The sequence below is a fragment of the Aethalodelphis obliquidens genome, unplaced genomic scaffold (genome assembly GCF_003676395.1).
Source record: "Aethalodelphis obliquidens isolate GAN/ISIS:26980383/991018 unplaced genomic scaffold, ASM367639v1 scaffold72, whole genome shotgun sequence".
In the NCBI taxonomy this organism is placed as follows: Eukaryota; Metazoa; Chordata; class Mammalia; order Artiodactyla; family Delphinidae; genus Aethalodelphis; species Aethalodelphis obliquidens.
Genome location: NW_020838016.1, coordinates 205,820 through 229,286, shown reverse-complemented (window position 1 = coordinate 229,286; position 23,467 = coordinate 205,820). Strand labels below are relative to the sequence as shown.

The 23,467-nt window shown below is 35.9% G+C and overlaps 1 protein-coding gene across 1 annotated transcript in view; it reads right to left on the bottom strand.

The window, feature by feature from the left end:
- DNAJC13 (DnaJ heat shock protein family (Hsp40) member C13) overlaps positions 1 to 23,467 on the bottom strand; it is a 128,123-nt gene that overhangs the window by 57,837 nt on the left and 46,819 nt on the right. The window contains exons 18-27 of the mRNA XM_027091650.1: positions 21,258 to 21,333; positions 20,847 to 20,942; positions 19,935 to 20,078; positions 17,268 to 17,282; positions 16,613 to 16,695; positions 15,024 to 15,201; positions 4,973 to 5,035; positions 3,773 to 3,874; positions 2,206 to 2,310; positions 354 to 556 (exon numbers count right to left, since the gene is read on the bottom strand). Coding sequence (XP_026947451.1) covers positions 354 to 556; positions 2,206 to 2,310; positions 3,773 to 3,874; positions 4,973 to 5,035; positions 15,024 to 15,201; positions 16,613 to 16,695; positions 17,268 to 17,282; positions 19,935 to 20,078; positions 20,847 to 20,942; positions 21,258 to 21,333 — 1,065 coding nt within the window. The remainder of the gene's footprint in view (positions 1 to 353; positions 557 to 2,205; positions 2,311 to 3,772; positions 3,875 to 4,972; positions 5,036 to 15,023; positions 15,202 to 16,612; positions 16,696 to 17,267; positions 17,283 to 19,934; positions 20,079 to 20,846; positions 20,943 to 21,257; positions 21,334 to 23,467) is intronic.

The window sequence follows — 23,467 nt, the reverse complement described above, 5'->3', positions numbered from 1 at the left end:
ATGAATCACAGAGTGTTCATTTCAAAACTTTCATACCTGATTCAATGAATATGACAATTGTTACTGTTGCTAGAGAGCTGCTAGTAAGCCTCAATTTTGTAACATTATTTGAAGTTTCCCAGAGAAAGTTGCTTTTTAGCTTACTTTATCAATAAAATTTGCAAATTATTTTCTTATATCTTGCTTCAAAAAGCTCCAAAATCCAAAGCAGCATTCCCCCAAAGCCACAAATAGAAAACCTTTGCTCTAAGTCACTAGAACAATCCCATGCCTTAGCAAGCACCCATACAAATGGGGAGAACAAGATGTTTTAGAGTCCTTGTTAACCATGGAAATGTTCAATTACATTTTACCTGCTTGGAAAATATCCACACATTGTGATCAACATGTTCAATATAAGGGTAGCAAGGTCAGTTTCATTTAGTACAGCCTGTCCACTGGCTAACAGACACCACTTAAGCTGGGGTATTGCCTGAAGTGGTCGCCATCCATCCATGCCTTGAGCCCAGCACCTGGTTTTTGCATTTAACATTCCTTTGGTCCACAATTCTTGCATCTAAATGAATGGAAGGCATCATTATTACAAGCAGACCAAACAAAATGAAAAGGTTTGCTAATGTTTTCTATTTTACAGAAAATATAAACTGAACTATGAAATACACATACAAATTCACTATTAGAAAGCAAAAGACTTCTGTTGACAGGCCTTCAGGAACTCAAATTTGGCTGCTAATATCAGAAAATAACCATTTAGTTGGCCAAACTGCAGAGCATAAGGAACACTGGAAAGAATAAACACCATAGGCAGAGTATAAAGCAACCAAATTATATATAAGTGGAAGGCTGGTCTTCTATAAAACTATCTTTGACTAAATTCCGACTGAGCCTGGGAAGTCAAGAATTGGAAGCCAAGTTGGCAGGACCAAACATCACCAGATGTTAATTAAGATGGAAATTGCCCTTGGAGTGTATAGGCAATTTTCAATGAATTTAAGACTGTATATTAAAACTTACCTGTTCATACCATAAAGAAGCATTATAGCTTAACATAATTATTATACAAAAGTCATTAAAAACCTGAGTGCTACTTCCATAACTTTTATTTTTAATTTTTAAAATTATTTTTAATTGAAGTATAGTTGTTTATAATGTGTTAATTTCTGCTATACTGCAAAGTGATTCAGTTATATATATATACTTTTTATATTCTTTTCCATTATGGTTTATCCCAGAACATTGAATATAGTTTCCTGTGCTATACAGTAGGACCTTGTTTATCCATTCTACATAAACTAGTTTGCATCTGATAATGCCAAACTCCCACTCCAACCCTCCCCTCATTCCCCCTCCCCCTTGGCAATTACAAGTCTGTTTTCTACGCCTGTGAATCTGTTTCTGTTTCATAAATAAGTTCATTTATATCATATTTTAGATTCCACATATAAGTGATATCATATGGTATCTTTCTCTTTCTGACTTACTTCACTTAGTATGAACTTCACTTAGTATGACAATCTCTAGTTGCATCCATGTTGCTGCAAATGGCATTATTTTGTTCTTTTTTATGGCTGAGTAATATTCCATTGTATATATGTACCACATCTACTTTATCCATTCAACTGTTGGTGGACATTTAGGTTGTTTCCATGTCTTGGCTATTGTGAATAGTGCTGCTATAAACATAGGGGTGCACATATCTATTTGAATTATAGTTTTGTCCAGATATATGCCCAGGAGTGGGATTGCTGGATCATATGGCAACTCTGTTTTTAGGTTTTTGAGGAACCTCCACACTGTTTTCCACAGTGGCTGTACCAGCTTACATTCCCACCAACAGTGCAGGAGTGTTCCCTTTTCTCCACACCCTCTCTAGCAAATGTTATTTGTAGACTTTTTAATGATGGCCGTTCTGACTGGTATGAAGTGGTATCTCATTGCAGTTTTGATTTGTATTTCTCTAATAATTAGCAGTGTCATAACAATAGCTTTTAAACAGTAAGATTTGAAGACATGATTTTGTGTGTATGTGTGTCTAGAAATACAAGTCATCTCGTCCTTTATGTGGAAATAGAATGGCAGAGTCCTTGGAGCTGATGACAGTAAATCAAATCATAGATTTAAAATATTCCACATCTCTATATGTGCTATCAGGAGGATATAAAAAATGACTAAGACTTCCATGAAAAGTTTCTCCCAAACACATACCTCATGAAATCCATATGGGCCACTCCTTTCTTTGTCTGCATTGCCAAAGTACCATTCCTTTTCACTCTCTCTTTTCATATCTGGAGCAGCTTCAATTACATTGCTCTAAGTTTTAAAAATACTTAGTTATTTTTCAAGGCAGAAATCTAAGGGGGCAGATGTCATAAAAAGTTACACAGTACTAATTTCTTGAGTTTATATTTCTTTAGAAATCCATCTAAAATTTTAAGTGACCCAATCTTAAGAGTTAAGGATTAGATGCCTAAACTAATAGTCCAAAAATGCTACTTCCTTATTATGCATTTGAAGTAAACAGTTTCCTAAATTCACTTGGCAATCTAAGCTAAACTCAAAGGCATCTATATTCCAGATGGTCATTAATAAATTCTCAGGACACTAAAATTTTAGTAGCAAAGAATACTGCAAATAGCTATATAATCAAACATATACCATTAACCAAAACCACAATGCTCAAAAATACTAAAGTTCTTTTGAAAGAAAAAAACTCACTCCAACTAGAAGTTTAAATAAATGCCTGAGATCAAAGAGTTAAAATGCTAACAGGAAAGTTTTTAGTGGTTTTAAACACTTACTTTCAATTTACTACCCTCATGACAGATAATTCTTATAATTTCATATACCGATGTTTATAAGAATCTAGGATAGAATTTTTATGTACTTAGTATATTTTATTAAAACATGATTTTAAATACCCTCATTACCATCAGCTTTTAGTTAGATTCATATAGACAGCTATAGGAAAGTGGTTAAGAGCACAGACTTCCGAGTTCTAACTCTCGCTCTGTCCTTTATTAGGTGACCCTGGACAACAAACTTAGTCTCTCTGTTCCTCACTTTCCTCATCTGTAAAATGGGAGGGCTGTTGTGGGGTTTAAAGAGTTAATATATTATGTGGACCAGAACGGTACCTGGTACACTATAACACGATGCAAGCATTATGATTACTATTATTTGTACCTGATAATAGAAAATGCCATGTCCTAATATTCAGATAGCACTTTTGTACACAATTCTGCCAAAACATGACACATCTCCTCAAAGAAGGAGATTAAACAAAAATTTAACATTAACACCAATGAGCCAAGTATAGATCCCTTCTATAAGTTAGGTATCAGAAGAGGCCTTTAGGTAGAGACCTGCAGCTCTGTCCTCTTACTGGCTGGTTTCAATAAGGCCTCCAGATTCCTCAAGGCAAAGTATACTCTCAGTGGATGTCAATGCTGAATGTTCTAGTTACATAACTGATGGATTCAGTTTAAATCCTAAAGGACATATTGCCTCAAAATAAGCCACATTAGAGATGCAGTTACTTTAAAAGACAAAAGAGACATCAGAAAAATAAAACTGGATCATCATTGTCCATTTTGGTTATTTCACTTTTTGTGTGTGTGACTTAATCTCCCAGGCATTAGTACTATTATAGTTATCAGAGAAGGAGATTCACGGCCAGACACCCTGACATATTTTCAGATTTGTATGATTCTTTTAATCCTAAATTTGTACTCAAAGAATGTTAAACTTATAAAATCTAGGTAAGCATACATACTTGCAGTGGTACTGTAGCTCGGTTTACATGGAGATGTGCAAGGGTAAGCAAGTCCACAAGGATTCTAATTCCATTTGAATCCATAAGGTCCTTAACATTTTTCTGAAAGACAGAAACATGTTTACATAATTTAAAATCTTTCTCTCCAATAGATACTACTACCTAAAAGGCTCTCAAAGAAGAGAATATTTGGAATCTCTTTGGAAAAACTGGCACATAACTGGTATTACTCAGTATTTTCAGGATTTTGTGTTCAAGGAAGCATAAATGTAGATAAAAATTAAAAAGGCAAAACTATACTACAGAGAGATCATATAAATAATTTTTACTTGGGCTTCCCTGGTGGTGCAGTGGTTAAGAATCTGCCTGCCAATGCAGGGGATACGGGTTCAAGCCCTGGTCTGGGAAGATCTCACATGCTGTGGAGCAACTAAGCCCATGCGCCACAACTACTGAGTCTGCGCTCTAGAGCCCGTGAGCCACAGCTACTGAGCCCACGTGCCACAACTACTGAAGCAATCACGCCTATAGCCCATGCTCCCCAACAAGGGAAGCCACCACAATGAGAAGCCCACACACTGCAACGAAGAGTAGCCCCCGCTCGCCACAAACAGAGAAAGCCCATGTGCAGCAATGAAGATCCAATGCAGCCGAAAATTAATTAATTAAATTAAAAAAGAATTTTTACTTAAATATATTCTGAGCAAAACAAAATAAAATAAAAATAAACAAATTAAAGCCTGGCGGGAATAACACCCAGGATAAACTCTCTGGTTCTACAATTATCCTGCATTTTTCCAATGTCTTTTTGTTAATAAATATTCTGTACTCAGAAATAGAATCCAGTACACTAAAAAACTTTTTAAAGTTCCAGTTTGTTTTTGTAAGCAAGATAAAAACTGGTAATTTCTTAGAAGTTTGTAAGAGATTATAATTCAAATTAAATTTTCCTAGGGCTTACTCATTTTATTTCATTTAAAAACATCTGCATTATTTACTAAAAGTGAGAATAAAATTAAGCAAGTCAGTGTTGGTTTCAAAAATGAATATTTGGCAAAAACTTTTCCCTTCAAGAGTTGAGAGCAAAAGGAGAAGATAAGAACCATGTCTTGATAATTAAGTCAAACTGTAATCATTTACTTTGTTACATACATGTGACTTAACTTGGAAATAATAGCATATTTATGCAAAATACTGTACCTTATTAAGGATCAATCTGTTAAGGAAGATGATCAACCTATCTCGTTCAAGTTTATCTGTGCACTATTGAAATAAATGAGAATTTAGTCAGAAGTAAATAGAAATTAAGACATTACCATCACTGGACAAAATCAACCAACAGCCAAAAAGAAATAAAGTCATCTTGTAAACAAAGAAAATCAGAGAAAACTGTCAATTATTGCAATTCCTCAATGTCTTACATTCTCTGCAATTTGATAAACCTTATTTAATTTCCCTAGAAAGGCAGATATTTTAAGTCACAAACAGATTAATACATAGCTTTAAGAATGCACATAAAAATTGAAGTAAATGAAAGAATTAGCCCAAATGATACTCCCAAGTTAAGTAAAAATTCTAAAGAATTGGTAAGTGATGTTTCACATAAATCACATCATCATGAACACAAGAAGGAAAAAATGTAACTGCCTAAAATACACATGCTATGCCACAAGTACTCAGTTCACTGGAGTAAGAGTGAATTAGAATTCAATAGAGAAATCTCGTGTAACAGCAAAAAATAAGGGTTTTCATCTGGTTATTTCCTGGGTGTGTTTTGTAAACTTATTGAGAACCAGTTTTCTAATCCACAAAGCATGACTGACAGTTAAGGCAATTATAGCAAGCACTGATGACCATTTTAAAAATTGGTGAAATGATTCTGTCAGTTCACTGAAATTTAAATTGTTAAATGTAAGAGGAATGTAAATACAAATGAAAGAGTAAAATGTATACAGGTAAGGAACACTCAAATTTGAGCTGCATAATGGATGAATTGATCTGTTTGTTCTTCTCCCACCTTGCTGAAATGTTAAATGACAAACTTTATTAAATTAAAAAAAAAACAGGAGGAGACTTCCGGGAAGATGGCAGAAGAGTAAGACGCGGAGATCACCTTCATCTCCACAGATACACCAGAAATACATCTACGCGTGGAACAACTCCTACAGAACACCTACTGAACGCTGGCAGAAGACCTCAGACCTCCCAAAAGGCAAGGAACCCCCCACGTACCTGGTCAGGGCAAAAGAAAAAACTAAACAGAGACAAAAGGATAGGGACGGGTCCTGCACCAGCGGGAGAGAGCTGTGAAGGAGGAAAAGTGTCCACACACTAGGAAGCCCCTTCGCGGGTGGAGACTTCGGGAGGCGGAGTGGGGGAGCTTGGGAGCCGCGGAGGAGAGCACAGCAACAGGGGTGCGGAGGGCAAAGCGGACAGATTCCAGCGCAGAGGATCGGGCCGACCGGCACTCACCAGCCGAGAGGCTTGTCTGCTCGCCCGCCAGGGCGGGCGGGACTGGGAGCTGAGGCTCCGGCTTTTGTCGGAGCGCCGGGAGAGGACTGAGGTTGGCGGCGTGAACACAGCCTGCAGGGAGAGAGTCCGGGGAGGGGTCTGGACCTGCCGAAGAGGCAACAGACTTTTACGTCCCTCTTTGCTTCCTGGTGCACGAGGAGAGGGGATTAAGAACGCTGCTTGAGAGAGCTCCGGGGACGGGCGCGAGCCGCGGCTAAGAGTGCGGAGCCCAGAGACGGACATGGGACGCTAAGGCCGCTGCTGCCGCCGCCAGGAGGCCTGTGTGCGAACACAGGTCACTAGCCACACGCCCTTCTGGGGAGCCTGTGCAGCCCGCCACTGCCAGGGTCCCGGGATCCAGGGACGGCTCCCCGGGAGAGCGCACGGTGCGCCTCAGGCTGCAGCGGCACGCCGGCCTCTGCCGCTGCAGGCCCGCCCCGCACTCCGTGACCCTCCCTACCCCCCCGGCCTGGGTGAGCCAGAGCCTCCTAATCAGCGGCTCCTTTAACCTCATCCTGTCTGAGCAAAGAACAGACGCCCTCCGGCGACCTACACGCACAGGCGGGGCCAAATCCAAAGCTGAGCCCCTGGGAACTGTCAGAACAAAGAAGAGAAAGGGAAATCTCTCCCAGCAGCCTCAGAAGCAGCGGATTAAAGCTCCACAATCAACTTGATATACCCTGCATCTGTGGAATACCTGAATAGACAACGAATCATCCCAAATTAAGGAGCCCTGTGGATTAAAGGCTCTTGGTGCTGCAGCCAGGAGTCAGTGCTGTGCCTCTGAGGTGGGAGAGCCAACTTCAGGACACTGGTCCACAAGAGGCCTCCCAGCTGCACATAATATCAAACAGCAAAAATCTCCCAGAGATCTCCATCTCAATGCCAGCACCCAGCTTCACTCAACCACCAGCAAGCTACAGTGCTGGACATCCTATGCCAAACAACTAGCAAGACAGGAACACAACCCCACCCATTAGCAGAGAGGCTGCCCAAAATCATAGTAAGTCTACAGACACCCCAAAACACACCACCAGACGTGGACCTGCCCACCAGAAAGACAAGATCAAGCCTCATACACCAGAACACAGGCACTAGTACCCTCCACCAGGAAGCCTACACAACCCACTGAACCAACCTTAGCCACTGGGGACAGACACAAAAAACAACAGGAACTACGAACCTTCAGCCTGCAAAAAAGGAGACCCCAAACACAGTAAGATAAGCAAAATGAAAAGACAGAACAACACACAGCAGATGAAGGAGCAAGATAAAAACCCACCAGACCTAACAAATGAAGAGGAAATAGGCAGTCTACCTGAAAAAGAATTCAGAATAATGATAGTAAGGTTGATCCGAAATCTTGGAGATAGAATGGACAATAGAATGGACAAATTGCAAGAATCAGTTAACAAGGACCTAGAAGAACTAAAGATGAAGCAAGCAACGATGAACAACACAATAAATGAAATTAAAAGTACTCTAGATGGGATCAATAGCAGAATAACTGAGGCAGAAGAACGGATAAGTGACCTGGAAGATAAAATAGTGGAAATAACTACTGCAGAGCAGAATAAAGAAAAAAGAATGAAAAGAACTGAGGACAGTCTCAGAGACCTCTGGGACAACATTAAACGCACCAACATTCGAATTATAGGAGTTCCAGAAGAAGAAGAGAAAAAGAAAGGGACTGAGAAAATATTTGAAGAGATTATAGTTGAAAACTTCCCCAATATGGGGAAAGAAATCATTAATAAAGTCCAGGAAGCACAGAGAGTCCCATACAGGATAAATCCAAGGAGAAATACGCCAAGACACATATTAATCAAACTGTCAAAAATTAAATACAAAGAAAACATATTAAAAGCAGCAAGGGAAAAACAACAAATAACACACAAGGGAATCCCCATAAGGTTAACAGCTGATCTTTCAGCAGAAACTCTGCAAGCCAGAAGGGAGTGGCAGGACATATTGAAAGTGTTGAAGGAGAAAAACCTGCAACCAAGATTACTCTACCCAGCAAGGATCTCATTCAGATTTGATGGAGAAATTAAAACCTTTACAGACAAGCAAAAGCTGAGAGAGTTCAGCACCACCAAACCAGCTCTACAACAACTGCTAAAGGAACTTCTCTAGGCAAGAAACACAAAAGAAGGAAAGGACCTACAATAACGAACCCAAAACAATTAAGAAAATGGGAATAGGAACACACATATCGATAATTACCTTAAATGTAAATGGACTAAATGCTCCCACCAAAAGACACAGATTGGCTGAATGGATACAAAAACAAGACCCATATATTTGCTGTCTACAAGAGACCCACTTCAGACCTAGAGACACATACAGACTGAAAGTAAGGGGATGGAAAAAGGTATTTCATGCAAATGGAAATCAAAAGAAAGCTGGAGTAGCAATTCTCATATCAGACAAAATAGACTTTAAAACAAAGACTATTAGAAGAGACAAAGAAGGACACTACATAATGATCAAGGGATCGATCCAAGAGGAAGATATAACAATTGTAAATATGCACCCAACATAGGTGCACCTCAATACATAAGGCAAATACTGACAACCATAAAAGGGGAAATCGACAGTAACACATTCATAGTAGGGGACTTTAACACCCCACTTTCACCAATGGACAGATCATCCAAAATGAAAATAAATAAGGAAACACAAGCTTTAAATGATACATTAAACGAGATGGAGTTAATTGATATTTATAGGACATTCCATCCAAAAACAACAGAATACACATTTTTCTCAAGTGCTCATGGAACATTCTCCAGGATAGATCATATCTTGGGTCACAAATCAAGCCTTGGTAAATTTAAGAAAATTGAAATTGTATCAAGTATCTTTTCTGACCACAACGCCATGAGACTAGATATCAATTACAGGAAAAGATCTGTAAAAAATACAAACACATGGAGGCTAAACAATACACTACTTAATAACGAAGTGATCACTGAAGAAATCAAAGAGGAAATCAAAAAATACCTAGAAACAAAAGACAATGGAGACACAACGACCCAAAACCTGTGGGATGCAGCAAAAGCAGTTCTAAGGGGGAAGTTTATAGCAATACAAGCCCACCTTAAGAAGCAGGAAACATCTCGAATAAACAACCTAACCTTGCACCTCAAGCAATTAGAGAAAGAAGAACAAAAAAACCCCAAAGCTAGCAGAAGGAAAGAAATCATAAAAATCAGATCAGAAATAAATGAAAAAGAAATGAAGGAAACAATAGCAAAGATCAATAAAACTAAAAGCTGGTTCTTTGAGAAGATAAACAAAATAGATAAACCTCTAGCCAGACTCATCAAGAAAAAAAGGGAGAAGACTCAAATCAATAGAATTAGAAATGAAAAAGGAGAGGTAACAACTGACACTGCAGAGATAAAAGAGATCATGAGAGATTACTACAAGCAACTCTATGCCAATAAAATGGACAATCTGGAAGAAATGGACAAATTCTTAGAAATGCACAACCTGCCAAGACTGAATCAGGAAGAAATAGAAAATATGAACAGACCAATCACAAGCACTGAAATTGAAACTGTGATTAAAAATCTTCCAACAAAGAAAAGCCCAGGACCAGATGGCTTCACAGGCGAATTCTATCAAACATTTAGAGAAGAACTAACACCTATCCTTCTCAAACTCTTCCAAAATATAGCAGAGGGAGGAACACTCCCAAACTCCTTCTACGAGGCCACCATCACCTTGATACCAAAACCAGACAAGGATGTCACAAAGAAAGAAAACTACAGGCCAATATCACTGATGAACATAGATGCAAAAATCCTCAACAAAATACTAGCAAATAGAATCCAACAGCACATTAAAAGGATCATACACCATGATCAAGTGGGGTTTATTCCAGGAATGCAAGGATTCTTCAATATACGCAAATCTATCAATGTGATAAACCATATTAACAAATTGAAGGAGAAAAACCATATGATCATCTCAATAGATGCAGAGAAAGCTTTTGACAAAATTCAACACCCATTTATGATAAAAACCCTGCAGAAGGTAGGCATAGAGGGAACTTTCCTCAACATAATAAAGGCCATATATGACAAGCCCACAGCAAACATCATCCTCAATGGTGAAAAACTGAAAGCATTTCCACTAAGATCAGGAACAAGACAAGGTTGCCCACTCTCACCACTATTATTCAACAGTGTTTTGGAAGTTTTAGCCACAGCAATCAGAGAAGAAAAGGAAATAAAAGGAATCCAAATTGGAAAAGAAGAAGTAAAGCTGTCACTGTTTGCAGATGACATGACACTATACATAGAGAACCCTAAAGATGCTACCAGAAAACTACTAGAGCTAATCAATGAATTTGGTAAAGTGGCAGGATACAAAATTAATGCACAGAAATCTCTGGCATTCCTATATACTAATGATGAAAAATCTGAAAGTGAAATCAAGAAAACACTCCCATTTACCATTGCAACAAAAAGAATAAAATATCTAGGAATAAACCTACCTAAGGAGACAAAAGATCTGTATGCAGAAAATTATAAGACACTGATGAAAGAAATTAAAGATGATATAAATAGATGGAGAGATATACCATGTTCTTGGATTGAAAGAATCAACATTGTGAAAATGACTCTACTACCCAAAGCAATCTATAGATTCAATGCAATCCCTATCAAACTACCACTGGCATTTTTCACAGAACTAGAACAAAAAATTTCACAATTTGTATGGAAACACAAAAGACCCCAAATAGCCAAAGCAATCTTGAGAACGAAAGAAGGAACTGGAGGAATCAGGCTCCCTGACTTCAGACTATACTACAAAGCTACAGTCATCAAGACGGTATGGTACTGGCACAAAAACAGAAAGATAGATCAATGGAACAGGATAGAAAGCCCAGAGATAAACCCATGCACATATGGACACCTTATCTTTGATAAAGGTGGCAGTAATGTACAATGGAGAAAGGACAGCCTCTTCAATAAGTTGTGCTGGGAAAACTGGACAGGTACATGTAAAAGTATGAGATTAGATCACTCCCTAACACCATACACAAAAATAAGCTCAAAATGGATTAAAGACCTAAATGTAAGGCCAGAAACTATCAAACTCTTAGAGGAAAACATAGGCAGAACAATCTATGACATAAATCAAAGCAAGATCCTTTCTGACCCACCTCCTAGAGTAATGGAAATAAAAACAAAAATAAACAAATGGGACCTAATGAAACTTCAAAGCTTTTGCACAGCAAAGGAAACCATAAACAAGACCAAAAGACAACCCTCAGAATGGGAGAAAATATTTGCAAATGAAGCAACCCACAAAGGATTAATCTCCAAAATTTACAAGCAGCTCATGCAGCTCAATAACAAGAAAACAAACAACCCAATCCAAAAATGGGCAGAAGACCTAAATAGACATTTCTCCAAAGAAGATATACAGACTGCCAACAAACACATGAAAGAATGCTCAACATCATTAATCATTAGAGAAATGCAAATCAAAACTACAATGAGATATCATCTCACACCAGTCAGAATGGCCATCATCAAAAAATCTACAAACAATAAATGCTGGAGAGGGTGTGGAGAAAAGGGAACACTCTTGCACTGCTGGTGGGAATGTGAATTGGTTCAGCCACTATGGAGAACAGTATGGAGGTTCCTTAAAAAACTACAAATAGAACTACCATATGACCCAGCAATCCCACTACTAGGCATATACCCTGAGAAAACCAAAATTCAAAAAGAGTCATGTACCAAAATGTTCATTGCAGCTCTATTTACAATAGCCCGGAGATGGAAACAACCTAAGTGTCCATCATCGGATGAATGGATAAAGAAGATGTGGCACATATATACAATGGAATATTACTCAGCCATAAAAAGAAACGAAATTGAGCTATTTGTAATGAGGTAGATAGACCTAGAGTCTGTCATACAGAGTGAAGTAAGTCAGAAAGAAAAAGACAAATACCGTATGCTAACACATATATATGGAATTTAAGAAAAAAATGTCATGAAGAACCTAGGGGTAAAGCAGGAATAAAGACGCAGACCTCTTAGAGAATGGACTTGAGGTTATGGGGAGGGGCAAGGGTGAGCTGTGACAGGGCGAGAGAGAGTCATGGGCATATACACACTAACAAACGCAGTAAGGTAGATAGCTAGTGGGAAGCAGCCGCATGGCACAGGGATATTGGCTCGGTGCTTTGTGACAGCCTGGAGGGGTGGGATGGGGAGGGTGGGAGGGAGGGAGACGCAACAGGGAAGACATATGGGAACATATGTTTATGCATGACTGATTCACTTTGTTATAAAGCAGAAACTAACACACCATTGTAAAGCAATTATAACCCAATAAAGATGTTAAAAAAAAAAAAAAAATTTGCTGATAAAAACTGTCACAAGACTATATGGTGTCCATGAAGACTTAAGGGAAGAAAACACTAAAAACACCATTAAAGGATAACGTGCTTCCTTCCCTTCTCAGCTGGCTACAATCAAGCAAGAAGTAAATGATCCCACACTACACACAGCTTGCCAAACTCACACAAGGCACTTCAGGTCTTCCCTGATCTCCCAACACATCAACTACGTTTTATGGTACATTTTTATACAGTATTCACTCTCTGTATGTACAATTACTCCAGGTTACACACTGGAAGTGATATGTGAGGGAGTAGCCCTTGATTGGGAACTGGGGTTTGTCTCAAGCAAAGATTTGCAAGCAGCTGTAAAAAGGAATTTCTTGACTAGATTATCAAAACTCTTTTTCCAAAGCCTAAAACAGCTGTTTACTAAAAATATAAACTATACAAAATCAAATATATATGTATATCCATTTCATTTTTTTCCTATAAATTCTGAGTTTTAATTTGTTCAACTCCATTTATTAAGAATATAAGGTATGTGCCATGTACTGTTCTAGTCATCAGGGATATAGCATTAAGCAAACGTAAAAAGTTCTATCCTTACAGACGTAGCAGATAAAAAAGTAAAATACTTATGGTAGTTGGATGACAGTAAGTGCTATGGAGTAAAATAAAGCGGGGAGCGGGGGAAGAGAGAGAGAGAGAAAGAGAGAGAGTGTAAGTGTGTGTGTATGAAGAGGGCTATATTTTTAAACAAGGTGGCCAGGTGTGTGTGTGTGTGTGTGTGTGTGAGAGAGAGAGAGAGAGAGAGAGGGAGGGAGGGAGGGAGGGAGGGAGAGAGAGAGAGAGAGAGAGAAAGAGAGAGAAGAGGGCTATATTTTTAAACAGGGTGGCCAGGGAAGGCCCACTCAGATGACAACCTTCGGGAAAAGACCTGAAGAAAATGAGGCTCTCTGTAGAAAAGAGTATTTTAGGCAGAAGGAACATCAAGTAGAAAGACCTTGAATTAAGAACATGAATTTGGTGTTTTCAGGGAAGCCAGTGTGGCTACAGGCAATGGTGAGAATATTAGGAGATGAGATCAAAGAAACAATGGCTGGATTTTGGGGCTACAGATCTTGCCTTGTAAGTTATTTTAAAGACCCAGGCTTTTCACTAAGTGAGTTGGGAAGCAATAAGAGCACCAGGGAGGGCTTGGAGCAGAGAAGGACAAGATCTACTTACATTATAACAAGATCACACTGCTACTATGTTGATAACAGATTACAGAAAGGCAATGGTGGAAGCAGGGAAACTGCTACAATCCCATAGAGAGAAGAGGGCTGGGTTCTGGGTAAATTTTGAAGGTGCACTGAATAGGACTTGCTGACGAACCGAATTTGGGGCATAAGAAAAAAAGATGATGTCAAAGGTTTTGACTAGAAAATAAGGAATAGCCATTATCTAAGATCAGAAAGACTGAAAGTGAAGTAGGTTTGAGGGAAGAACCAGAGCAGAGTTTTACAGCGAAGTTCTAGAAGCTTATTAGATATCCAATTTATAAGGTAAAAGTATGAAGTCTAGGAAAGAAAGTCTAAGCAGGAGATAAAAATCTTGAAGCCATCAGCAAATAAAAAACATTTAACCCATGAGAATGGATGAGATAACTGAGGCAATAAATATAAATGAAAAGAAGCCCAAGAACTGGTCCTTCAGGGCCAACCAGCATTTAGCAGTTGGGGCAATAAGGAAAAATGAGCAAAGGAGGAGGAATGGACAGTGAAGGAGAAAATCCCAGAGAATACAGACTCCCAAAACCAAAGAAAAGAAAGTTTTCACAAAGAGGTGGGAATGAGCAAAAACAAATCATTAACATGTTTAAGAAATGCAGTTGGGTTAAACAGCAAAGCCGGCAGGGTCACAAACATGCTCAAATTTACACCTATAATAAAAATTTACACACACACACAAGATTATCTACACCAACATGTTTCTTGTTCTTACTTTGTCATTCTTCACATCAGTATTTTAATTAAGCAGCAAAAAAATGGCCACATTCAGAATCAAATTACCACAAAAAGTCTATTAAACAAGCTAAAAGAAATAAGAACAGGCTATGTTTCAATAAAGAATTTAAAGGGGAAAAAAAGCAAGGAACAGATCTAGAATGCACAGGATCAAATTTATTGACTCCTACATGATTTTCACATACAAAGCTGAGGTACTAAACAAAATTAATTTTTCATTTGTCTCAGGCAAAGTGAAAGTTTTCTAATATTTCCTTCATAAAATTATGAGTGAAAGGTAAAGATATATGTCAAACAACTACAAATTAAAAAAAAAAGAAAAACTCCAAAACTAATACATGCTTCAAAAAAAAACTACTATATTACGAAAATTAAAATTTACCTCAAATTCATGGTGGTTCCAGGAGATCACATTAGCACTACCAAGCTCTCTATCAATATTAAATGCTCTCATTTCAGATTCAAGACTATCTCTCAATTCTTCTCGTGTTTTGAAATTCCAAATTAAGTTTGACCTGGCATGGTCCTGACCAAACCTAGATATACATGTAATCAGAAAATAGTGGGAAGCAATAAACAGTTTTAAAAATCTATAAATCTCCCCTACTACAACTTATAATAAGTAACAAAACAGTGGAATTAATTAACTTTAGCAAGCATAGAAAGAAAATAAAATCTACTGTGTGAAGTAAGTATAGTAAAAGGTTAATGGTAGAATTTTAGTCACAGGTATACAGGTGCTCATTGTAAAATTCTTTCACCTTTTCTGTATGTTTAAAAGTTTTCATTATAAAATGGGGGAAAAAATGAAGCCAAACTATAAGACAAATCTGTGTGGATTTTAAAACAAGGAACTGACATTTCAATTTTAATATTTATTGCTAATATAAATTCCAGTCAGAAAAGAATTATAAACAGATATCAAGTTACATATTGGGGATAAGAATTTCTGGATAATTGAGTATGAAATGTGTGGGATGAGCAACATTCTAGATTAGAACCTTAAAAACTACCCAAGAAAAAATACTGCTAAACTGTCAAGCTCTGATTGATATTTTCAAAATACCTTCCTTTTATTCATGAAATTATTTAACTATCATAATAAATTTGAATTCAAGTCTAAACTGGGGTGGGTGGGCTTTATACCCATTCACTTTCAAACTGCAATCCTTCTAAAAAGTCTGATGCCAGAATTCCAAGGGAATTCTAGGGAGGACAACACAACTGAGGGATTCCAGAGGAAGAAAACCAAGGCATATTCTGAAGGCTGTATTATATATATACTATACTTTTAAAGTACTGTGGGAAGTTCCCAAAGCACATATTTTCCCTTATTAACCAAGGTATAATCAATAGGTCAGCTTCCAGACTGAGTATTGTGAGTTATCTCAAAAAAGTTTTTGCAAACTCCCCAAAATGTTCCAAAGTCCTTCTATGTGTGTATGACTGTGTGTGTGGGGAGGGTGTTGAGGTGGAGGGCGCTGGGGAGGTGGTGGGAGCAGTAGATGGGGAGGAAGGGTTACCATATTAGAAAGGCTGGAAAAGTATATCAGGTCAGCTAACTTGGATACCCATTTCCCACAAGTCTCCTTATGGTTTCATCATCCAACGCTTTAAAGACTCTATTTCCAACAAGGCTGAAAGAAGTTATAATACAGTTATTTCTAAGCCATGATAAAGTGTTTTAAAGTAACCATCTCTAAGCCTTAATAAAATGCTAAAAGTACCTTTGGCTCGTCAGACTACCAACACTCTATAAAAGGTCTTAATTTTATGAAAGCATCACTAATCATACCAATCTTAACAGTTATAATTCTTGACCCTGAGAGCATAAAAATACCTGTAGCATAAAGCACTAGATTCAGGCAAAAACAAAAAAACAACTGTCCAAAAATTAAATCTGGCAATACCAAATTTAATTAATTGGAAGAGAGGCCTAAAGTTTACCTATAATAGAAGAGATCCCAGTTTGCTTCTATTTTTATTCTCTGTCTTCTCTTTCGAAGAACTACTGGCTTTTGATTTATATTCTGGAAAAGAAAAAAACTTCATAGTGCTCAATCTGGAGCTACCAAACAAGCTCAGTCAGAATATCATCACTTTGTAAGTGATGAGAAACATTTCCTTCATCAAATTTTGGCAGAGACAAAATTAATGAAACAAAATCTATAAAATATGAATACAGAATATTAGGTTATATCACAATATAATACTTTGCCAGCATATATTTCTATAGTGTAGCTGAAATATTTTCCGTGTAGCCTAAAGTTATTGTTTTAAATCCAAATTTTGTTAAAGTTTACAATGATGACTAATAAAATTTGTAACAGTCAAAAAGAGGTGACTTATTTTAAACATTTACATGCAGTTAATACAAAAATCATGGCAAAACAATAAACACAAAAGATTATAGGTTATTAAATTGCTACCAAAGCCAAGAGGAGCAAGTATAAATTGAAATAGCTAATGCACAAGAAATAAGTATCTACATTCAGACACATGTGAAGTGAGACTTTAATTTACTAGACAAAGAATATCAAAGACAACTCCACATGCAGGCAGTTTAATGCATTTCACACATGTAGCAGGGACTTAAACTCACCATATTGTTTCTGTCCTGAATTTAATTGTAAAAAAGGAAAAAAAAAATTTAAATGAAATAAAAATAAGAGAGTGAGCCTACATCTGCTATGCTATCTCTATTATACAAATTCCACAAGGATGTCACCAGTATAAATCATCTTTAAGACAGAAAAAGGCCCACCTGCTTCTCTAAATTCTATGACTCAAATTTTAGGCAGTCATAAACCCATTTGAGAATTCAAAGAAAGCTATGGTCCTATTCCAGAGAAAGACACATACATAAGGTTTACAATGGAGGGGAAGATTTCAAAGATTTCTTGGAAGTCTATATATGGACTGGAGGTTAAGAATCTTTGCTCCGAGTAAAACGTGTAGATATTTCAGTCATGAAAATTCTAATCCTCAATGTGACAGAAGCGAAAAGTAGAAAGTAGTTATAGATTAAAACATGAAAGTCTGTAACTTCATTAAGAAGTGGCAAATCATATAAAATAAAGCAAGAAAACAGACTAGATATCACAGAAAGAAAAAAGGTAAAGTAAATTTTAAAAAGTAAATGCTGTTTGAAATGTAAAACATTGATTAATTAAGGAAATATTCCCTACAAATTTTAATTCTGTACACTATCATGAAAACTAATGTTAGGTGACTTGAACAAAGTATATAAATAGTTCATATTTTTAGTTTTAATGACAAACCCTTCCTTAAAACCTCTAATCAAGTACTACTTTCTTCAATTTCCTCGGCCTTCAAGACAAAAAGCTGGGAGTCTAGAGTTATGAAAATGTAAACACTATACAGAAAAAGGACAACCAGCTCTCCATAAACTAAGCTGACTGACTTAGAGACTTAGGTTAAAAGCTCTAACTGGCTAAACAAATCCATAAACTGAAAATAACATAAATTAAAAAAAGCAATTTTATACATTAGCCAAAGGTTATTATTAATCCAACAAAGAACATTAGCTACAAATGGAACTGACTCCCTAAACATTCTGATTATATAAGAAATGCAGTTCATTTTAAGACTAACAGTTAATCTAGACAATGGTTAATTTTCAGACTTTAGCTAAAGCACAGGTTCATTAATTAGATATTTTGGTGTTAATATTTCTACGAATAAAATAGTCACAAAGATTATTCACTGTTTCATAAAGAAATTAATGTTGAAAACAGTATCCTGGCAGAAATAATTGCTCAGCACTTTAGATAACACCTCATGTAAATGAAACCAACAGACCAATAAAACATTATTGATATTAAAAATACATTGTTTTCCCTCTGAATTTTTTATCTTTAAATAACAGATGCTATCCACATTTCTAGCTAAAATAGCTTTGTGTTCAAGTGTATGCTGGATAAATGTTATATATGAAATCTGATGCCAAAAACTTATTTTCAGTATAATTATACCCAACAGCTTGAAACAACTGTTATTTCAGAAATGGGTTTAACTTCCTGAAGCCAAAAGCTTGTAATTTTTAACAACTGTGAAAATCATTCATTTCATATCTACAGACTTTCAATTTTCAAATGCTACAGCAATATTATCATGACAAGACATGCACTGTCTTTTATTATAGGTGCTTTTATTATTGACTTCCTTGTACATCAAAGCAACCCCAAAGGACAGAGAAGGGAGGTACTGTTAATTCTGATTTTATGAAAGAGGAAAGTGAAATTCTGAAAACCCATAACTTGCCATATGGGTTAGTAGTAAGTGACAGAACCAGGCTCAGATGTAGGTTAACCAATTCAAAGTTCAGTATTCTCTTTACTATCCTAGACCTCTGAAAGCCTGTTTAATGATTCTTTATAGTGCATATGTCACTCATACAAATTAGCATTAATTCATTATGCTCAACTTCTAAAGAACTCAATTTTGGTATCAATTTCAGATAGATACACAAGATAATAATATTTCTGTTCTGTTGCACCTGATGCCTTATGTTTAGATATTCTGGAAATTCAAAAGAAACATGTTTGTTTCAGAAAGTTACTTATATTACTTTCCTTGAATAAGAAAATAGCCACCATAAATAAAGAGATGGTTAAAGGGAAAGAATATAAGTGTGGTCAACAAAAACTGAGATCAAGTCAACTTTTACATGAAACCTTAAATCATTCTTAACCACTGCACACTCCATCCTAGATAGAAGGATGAATATTACTGGAATTAGGTTCTGCAGCACATACCACATGCTGAAAAATGAGACTAAAACTGTTTCAGATCTGATTTTGATTTGAGGAGCAATAATACTGAAATTTAAGTACATATAGTAAATTTAATTTTAACAATGTGAATCTTATTTTCAAAATACTTGTCTAGCTAGCTCTCAATAAAAAAGCTAAACAAGAAGGGCAACTTTATTTGTCTAGCTACAAAACAAAGTTCAGAGAAGGAAGGAAAAAGATACATATGAATTTAAAAGTCTGGAAACTGGAAGTTATGGGAAGAAACTTATGTAAGAAAGAGTGGAATTTTATATTAACTAACTAAAATCCTAACCACTGACTCATAAAACTATGAATTAAGAAAAATTTATATAAAAATATTATCAGAATTAAGTGACATTTCTTCAGGTGTTCGGTCAAAAGTATCTGTACCATTTTTGTGAACAGCAACAATTGAAGTAATCTAGGATATATGGAAGTGCTAGAAATTCGGAAGAAGACTTTATTTTTACCTCTTTTTGTGCAATGCCCATTCTATCCCTCCAATGCATTAACACAAGATCCACTTTTTCTTTGGCAAATTTTTCAACTTCTTTAGCAGCTTTACCAGCTAGTCTTTGCCACTCTGGAACTTTATTAAATTTTCCATACTGATCCTATAAAATAACGTTGAATTCCATTACAGTCCTATAATTTCAAATTTATTTTAAAAATCTAATTAAAGCCAAGTTGCACTATTTTACATGATTAAATGAATACTGAAAAAAAATAGTGAAAGAACAAGGTGAAAATTTCTACAACAAATTATACATTTTGTCCAAGAAATCTTAAACTTTTCTACCTAGTTTTCAAGATGAATCCTTTTAGAGGGATGGCAAGATATTAAGTGGGAGATGGGTACAGACAGAAGTGGGGTGAAGACAGGAAAAGAACACATATAAGACATTATTATAATAGCATATCTTGAAAGATGTTAAGTAATTTTCTCAAAGATAGCCCAACATTAATAATTAAGATAGCTCTGTAAAGAAAAAAAGCCCTACATAAATTATTTTTTTCAGTAACGTTTACCACCAACATTATCACCTTCACCAACATTTATCAATTACATATTATGTGCAAAATATCACCTTATACATTTAAAATTAAAAAAAAAATCCATTCGTGAATGTACCAATATGCTGAGTTAGAGAAAAAAAATACAAGATTATTATTATTCATAAAATTAGATTGTGGTGATAACTGCATAAATGTAATGATTATAGAATTGGACACTAAAAACAGGTTAAAATTTGGGGGATGTAAATTTTACCTCAATAAAGCTGTTAATAATAATAATTTTAAAAGAATACTACTATTTAACATGTGTTTCAGAAAAAAGTACTCTTTCATCCCGAAAAGATACTCAGGACAAGCATATTTACCATTGCTATTTTCACATTATCTCTAACATGCATCCGATCAGCATCCTTCTCAGGAACTGGATCTGAGCTGTCCAAGTAAGCTAGCAAGCCTGGTGGCTAAAAACAACAATCAAAAACAAGATAAAAAAAAAATAAAAATAAAATAAAAAAAAAAAACAAGATATAAAGTCCATTTTCAAAACAACTGCACACACACACAAAAAAAACCTAGCCTTCAAAACCCAAATAAATTAGTACTATGATTTAGCTATTAAGCATAGCATTTATTATATGACAACTCCTTTGATAAATATCTTTTAGATTAAAAACAAACAGATAATCTAAAAAAACCCTTAACAGTATAGACAACTTATCAATGAAATTTTATTGGGCAAGAATATATACATTTCTCCAGTTATTCAACTGACTTACCAAAATGCGTTTCAACAAGTTTGTTGCAGTTACATTATCAGCTGTCCAGAGTCCCACTAAATGTCTACTCAGCTGTCTGAAAAAAGCAGACGTTGAGAAAGGTTTGCTTCTTTATCTCAGGTAGAACAAAAAGGAATTTTTAAGAACAAAATATAAGAAATAAGACTACAGTAAAACAAAAAAAAAGAACAAAAAAACATTCTATCACTCTGTAATAACCTATATGGGAAAAGAATCTAAAAAAGAGTGGATATATGTATAACTGATTCACTTTGCTGTTCACCTGAATCTAACACAACACTGTAAATCAACTATACTCCAATAAAAAGTTTTAAAAATCATTCTGATGTTAAATACTAAAAATTAATATTTTAATTTGGAGAGATGTATGAGATAGTTAATTCAAATACTACTAACGTTTTAGTATTTTCTCCAAACTAAAATGCTTCCTTGATGAACTCACTAATTTTCAATGGACCTGAACATGAAGAAGTAGGTTCTTACCACTTTTAAAGATAGGGAAACAATTAGACTTGATAATATAATTAAGTTTGTATAACAAATCCTGCTATAGTGACCAGAGCATTCTGGAATTCTTTGGAATTCTGAACATGAGCAAAAGTCAACTATGTTCTAATATATACTTTTTGACAAGGTCAGAGAGAGAAAATATTTTCAGTTTTGGAGTCTGAACAAAGACTTAGAGCACTTTTGAGCTAAAAGCACATTTCGGTTCAAAGTGAAAATCTAAGATTCACGTTGAAGCTGTAACTTAGCCATTTATTAATCTTAATCCCCACGATGATATCTGCTACACAGACTGGAAGCTCCTCACAAACAGGGTATATATTTTATTCACCACAGACCATTCTGTGCTTTGATAAGGATTCAACTGCCATTTGCAATAAGAATGCGCATGAAATCTGTGAGGGGAATAACCAAATAACCATCTACAGGCTTACGTATTTATATGTTATATTCCCAGAAGAAAAAAGTTCAATAGGAAAACCCAAATTGTGCTTTGTTCTGACACACAAACACACACACACACACACACACACACAACTACTAAAACTGTTCACTCTTATGCCTATTTGGAAGCTAACATATTGAAGTAATGACACTTGTAATTTCCTTCACTGGCATTTGGTAGGTATCATACCAATGATTCCTAAAAAGGTTTTAATTAGGGATAAGAGATAACATTTTATAGCAGCAATTTGTAAAAGATAAAGCAATGCAAATGAAAAGTAGTATTTCTATAATTTGACAGCTTTTCAATATTGTGATTGATCACAGTAGGGAACGCAATTGATTATAATAAAAAGGAACACAAGAAGCAAAGGGCTAACATGAAGGGGTTTAATAGAATTAGACATCAAATAGTTTCTAGTGTAACGAAAGATGGTGCTTAGCATTGCTAATAAGGCAGTAGGCCAAGGAAATAACCTTCCTTTTATATTTTTTATCCTCACAAGCAACACAGAAGACTACTTTTGTGACTAACATTTACAAGTAAGGGATGCAGATAGCTTCTTATAATAGTATAAACAGCAGAAAACTATTGGCAGGGCAGCATACTACAACATCCAATAACCGAACACAGGGGATAAAAAAATGAAATTTATATTTCCATAACAAAGTAAGCCCTAAGTCAGCAATTTGTTATTTCAAAAGGTCAAAAAGAACATGATTAAAACATTTATTATATATATTTTTTAACTAATATGAGTCATGAGTAATAATATGGTATGCTAAGGATATAGGAAAGGATCACATGTCAGAAATTATAAAGAAAATTAAAAGGGCTGGAATTCATATAGCCTGGAGTAAACAGATTTATGTGTTTCCTCATATTTGAAGGATTATCATTTAAAAAAAAAGACTTGCCAAAGGGAAAACTGTTTAACTACAAGAGATTTAGGATAGGCTTAGATTAGGCTGGTTAGATATTAAAGTTTTCTTTATTCTTAGAGTACCTAACTGACCAAAATTATCTGAAAATTGTCTAGGTGGGTCATCTACATGCAAGATGGTCAGGAAGAAATAAAAGGAGAAAAACCCTGGGGACATGTGGCTCTAGTTCCATAAGCTACTAGGCACTCTTTTCCATGTTCCAGTCCCATGACTATGGGTATAGAGCCTGATGAGCAGAGTGGGGGGAAAAAAAGCAGTTTTATTTTTTTCCTCCCAAGTTATGCAGGGATAGG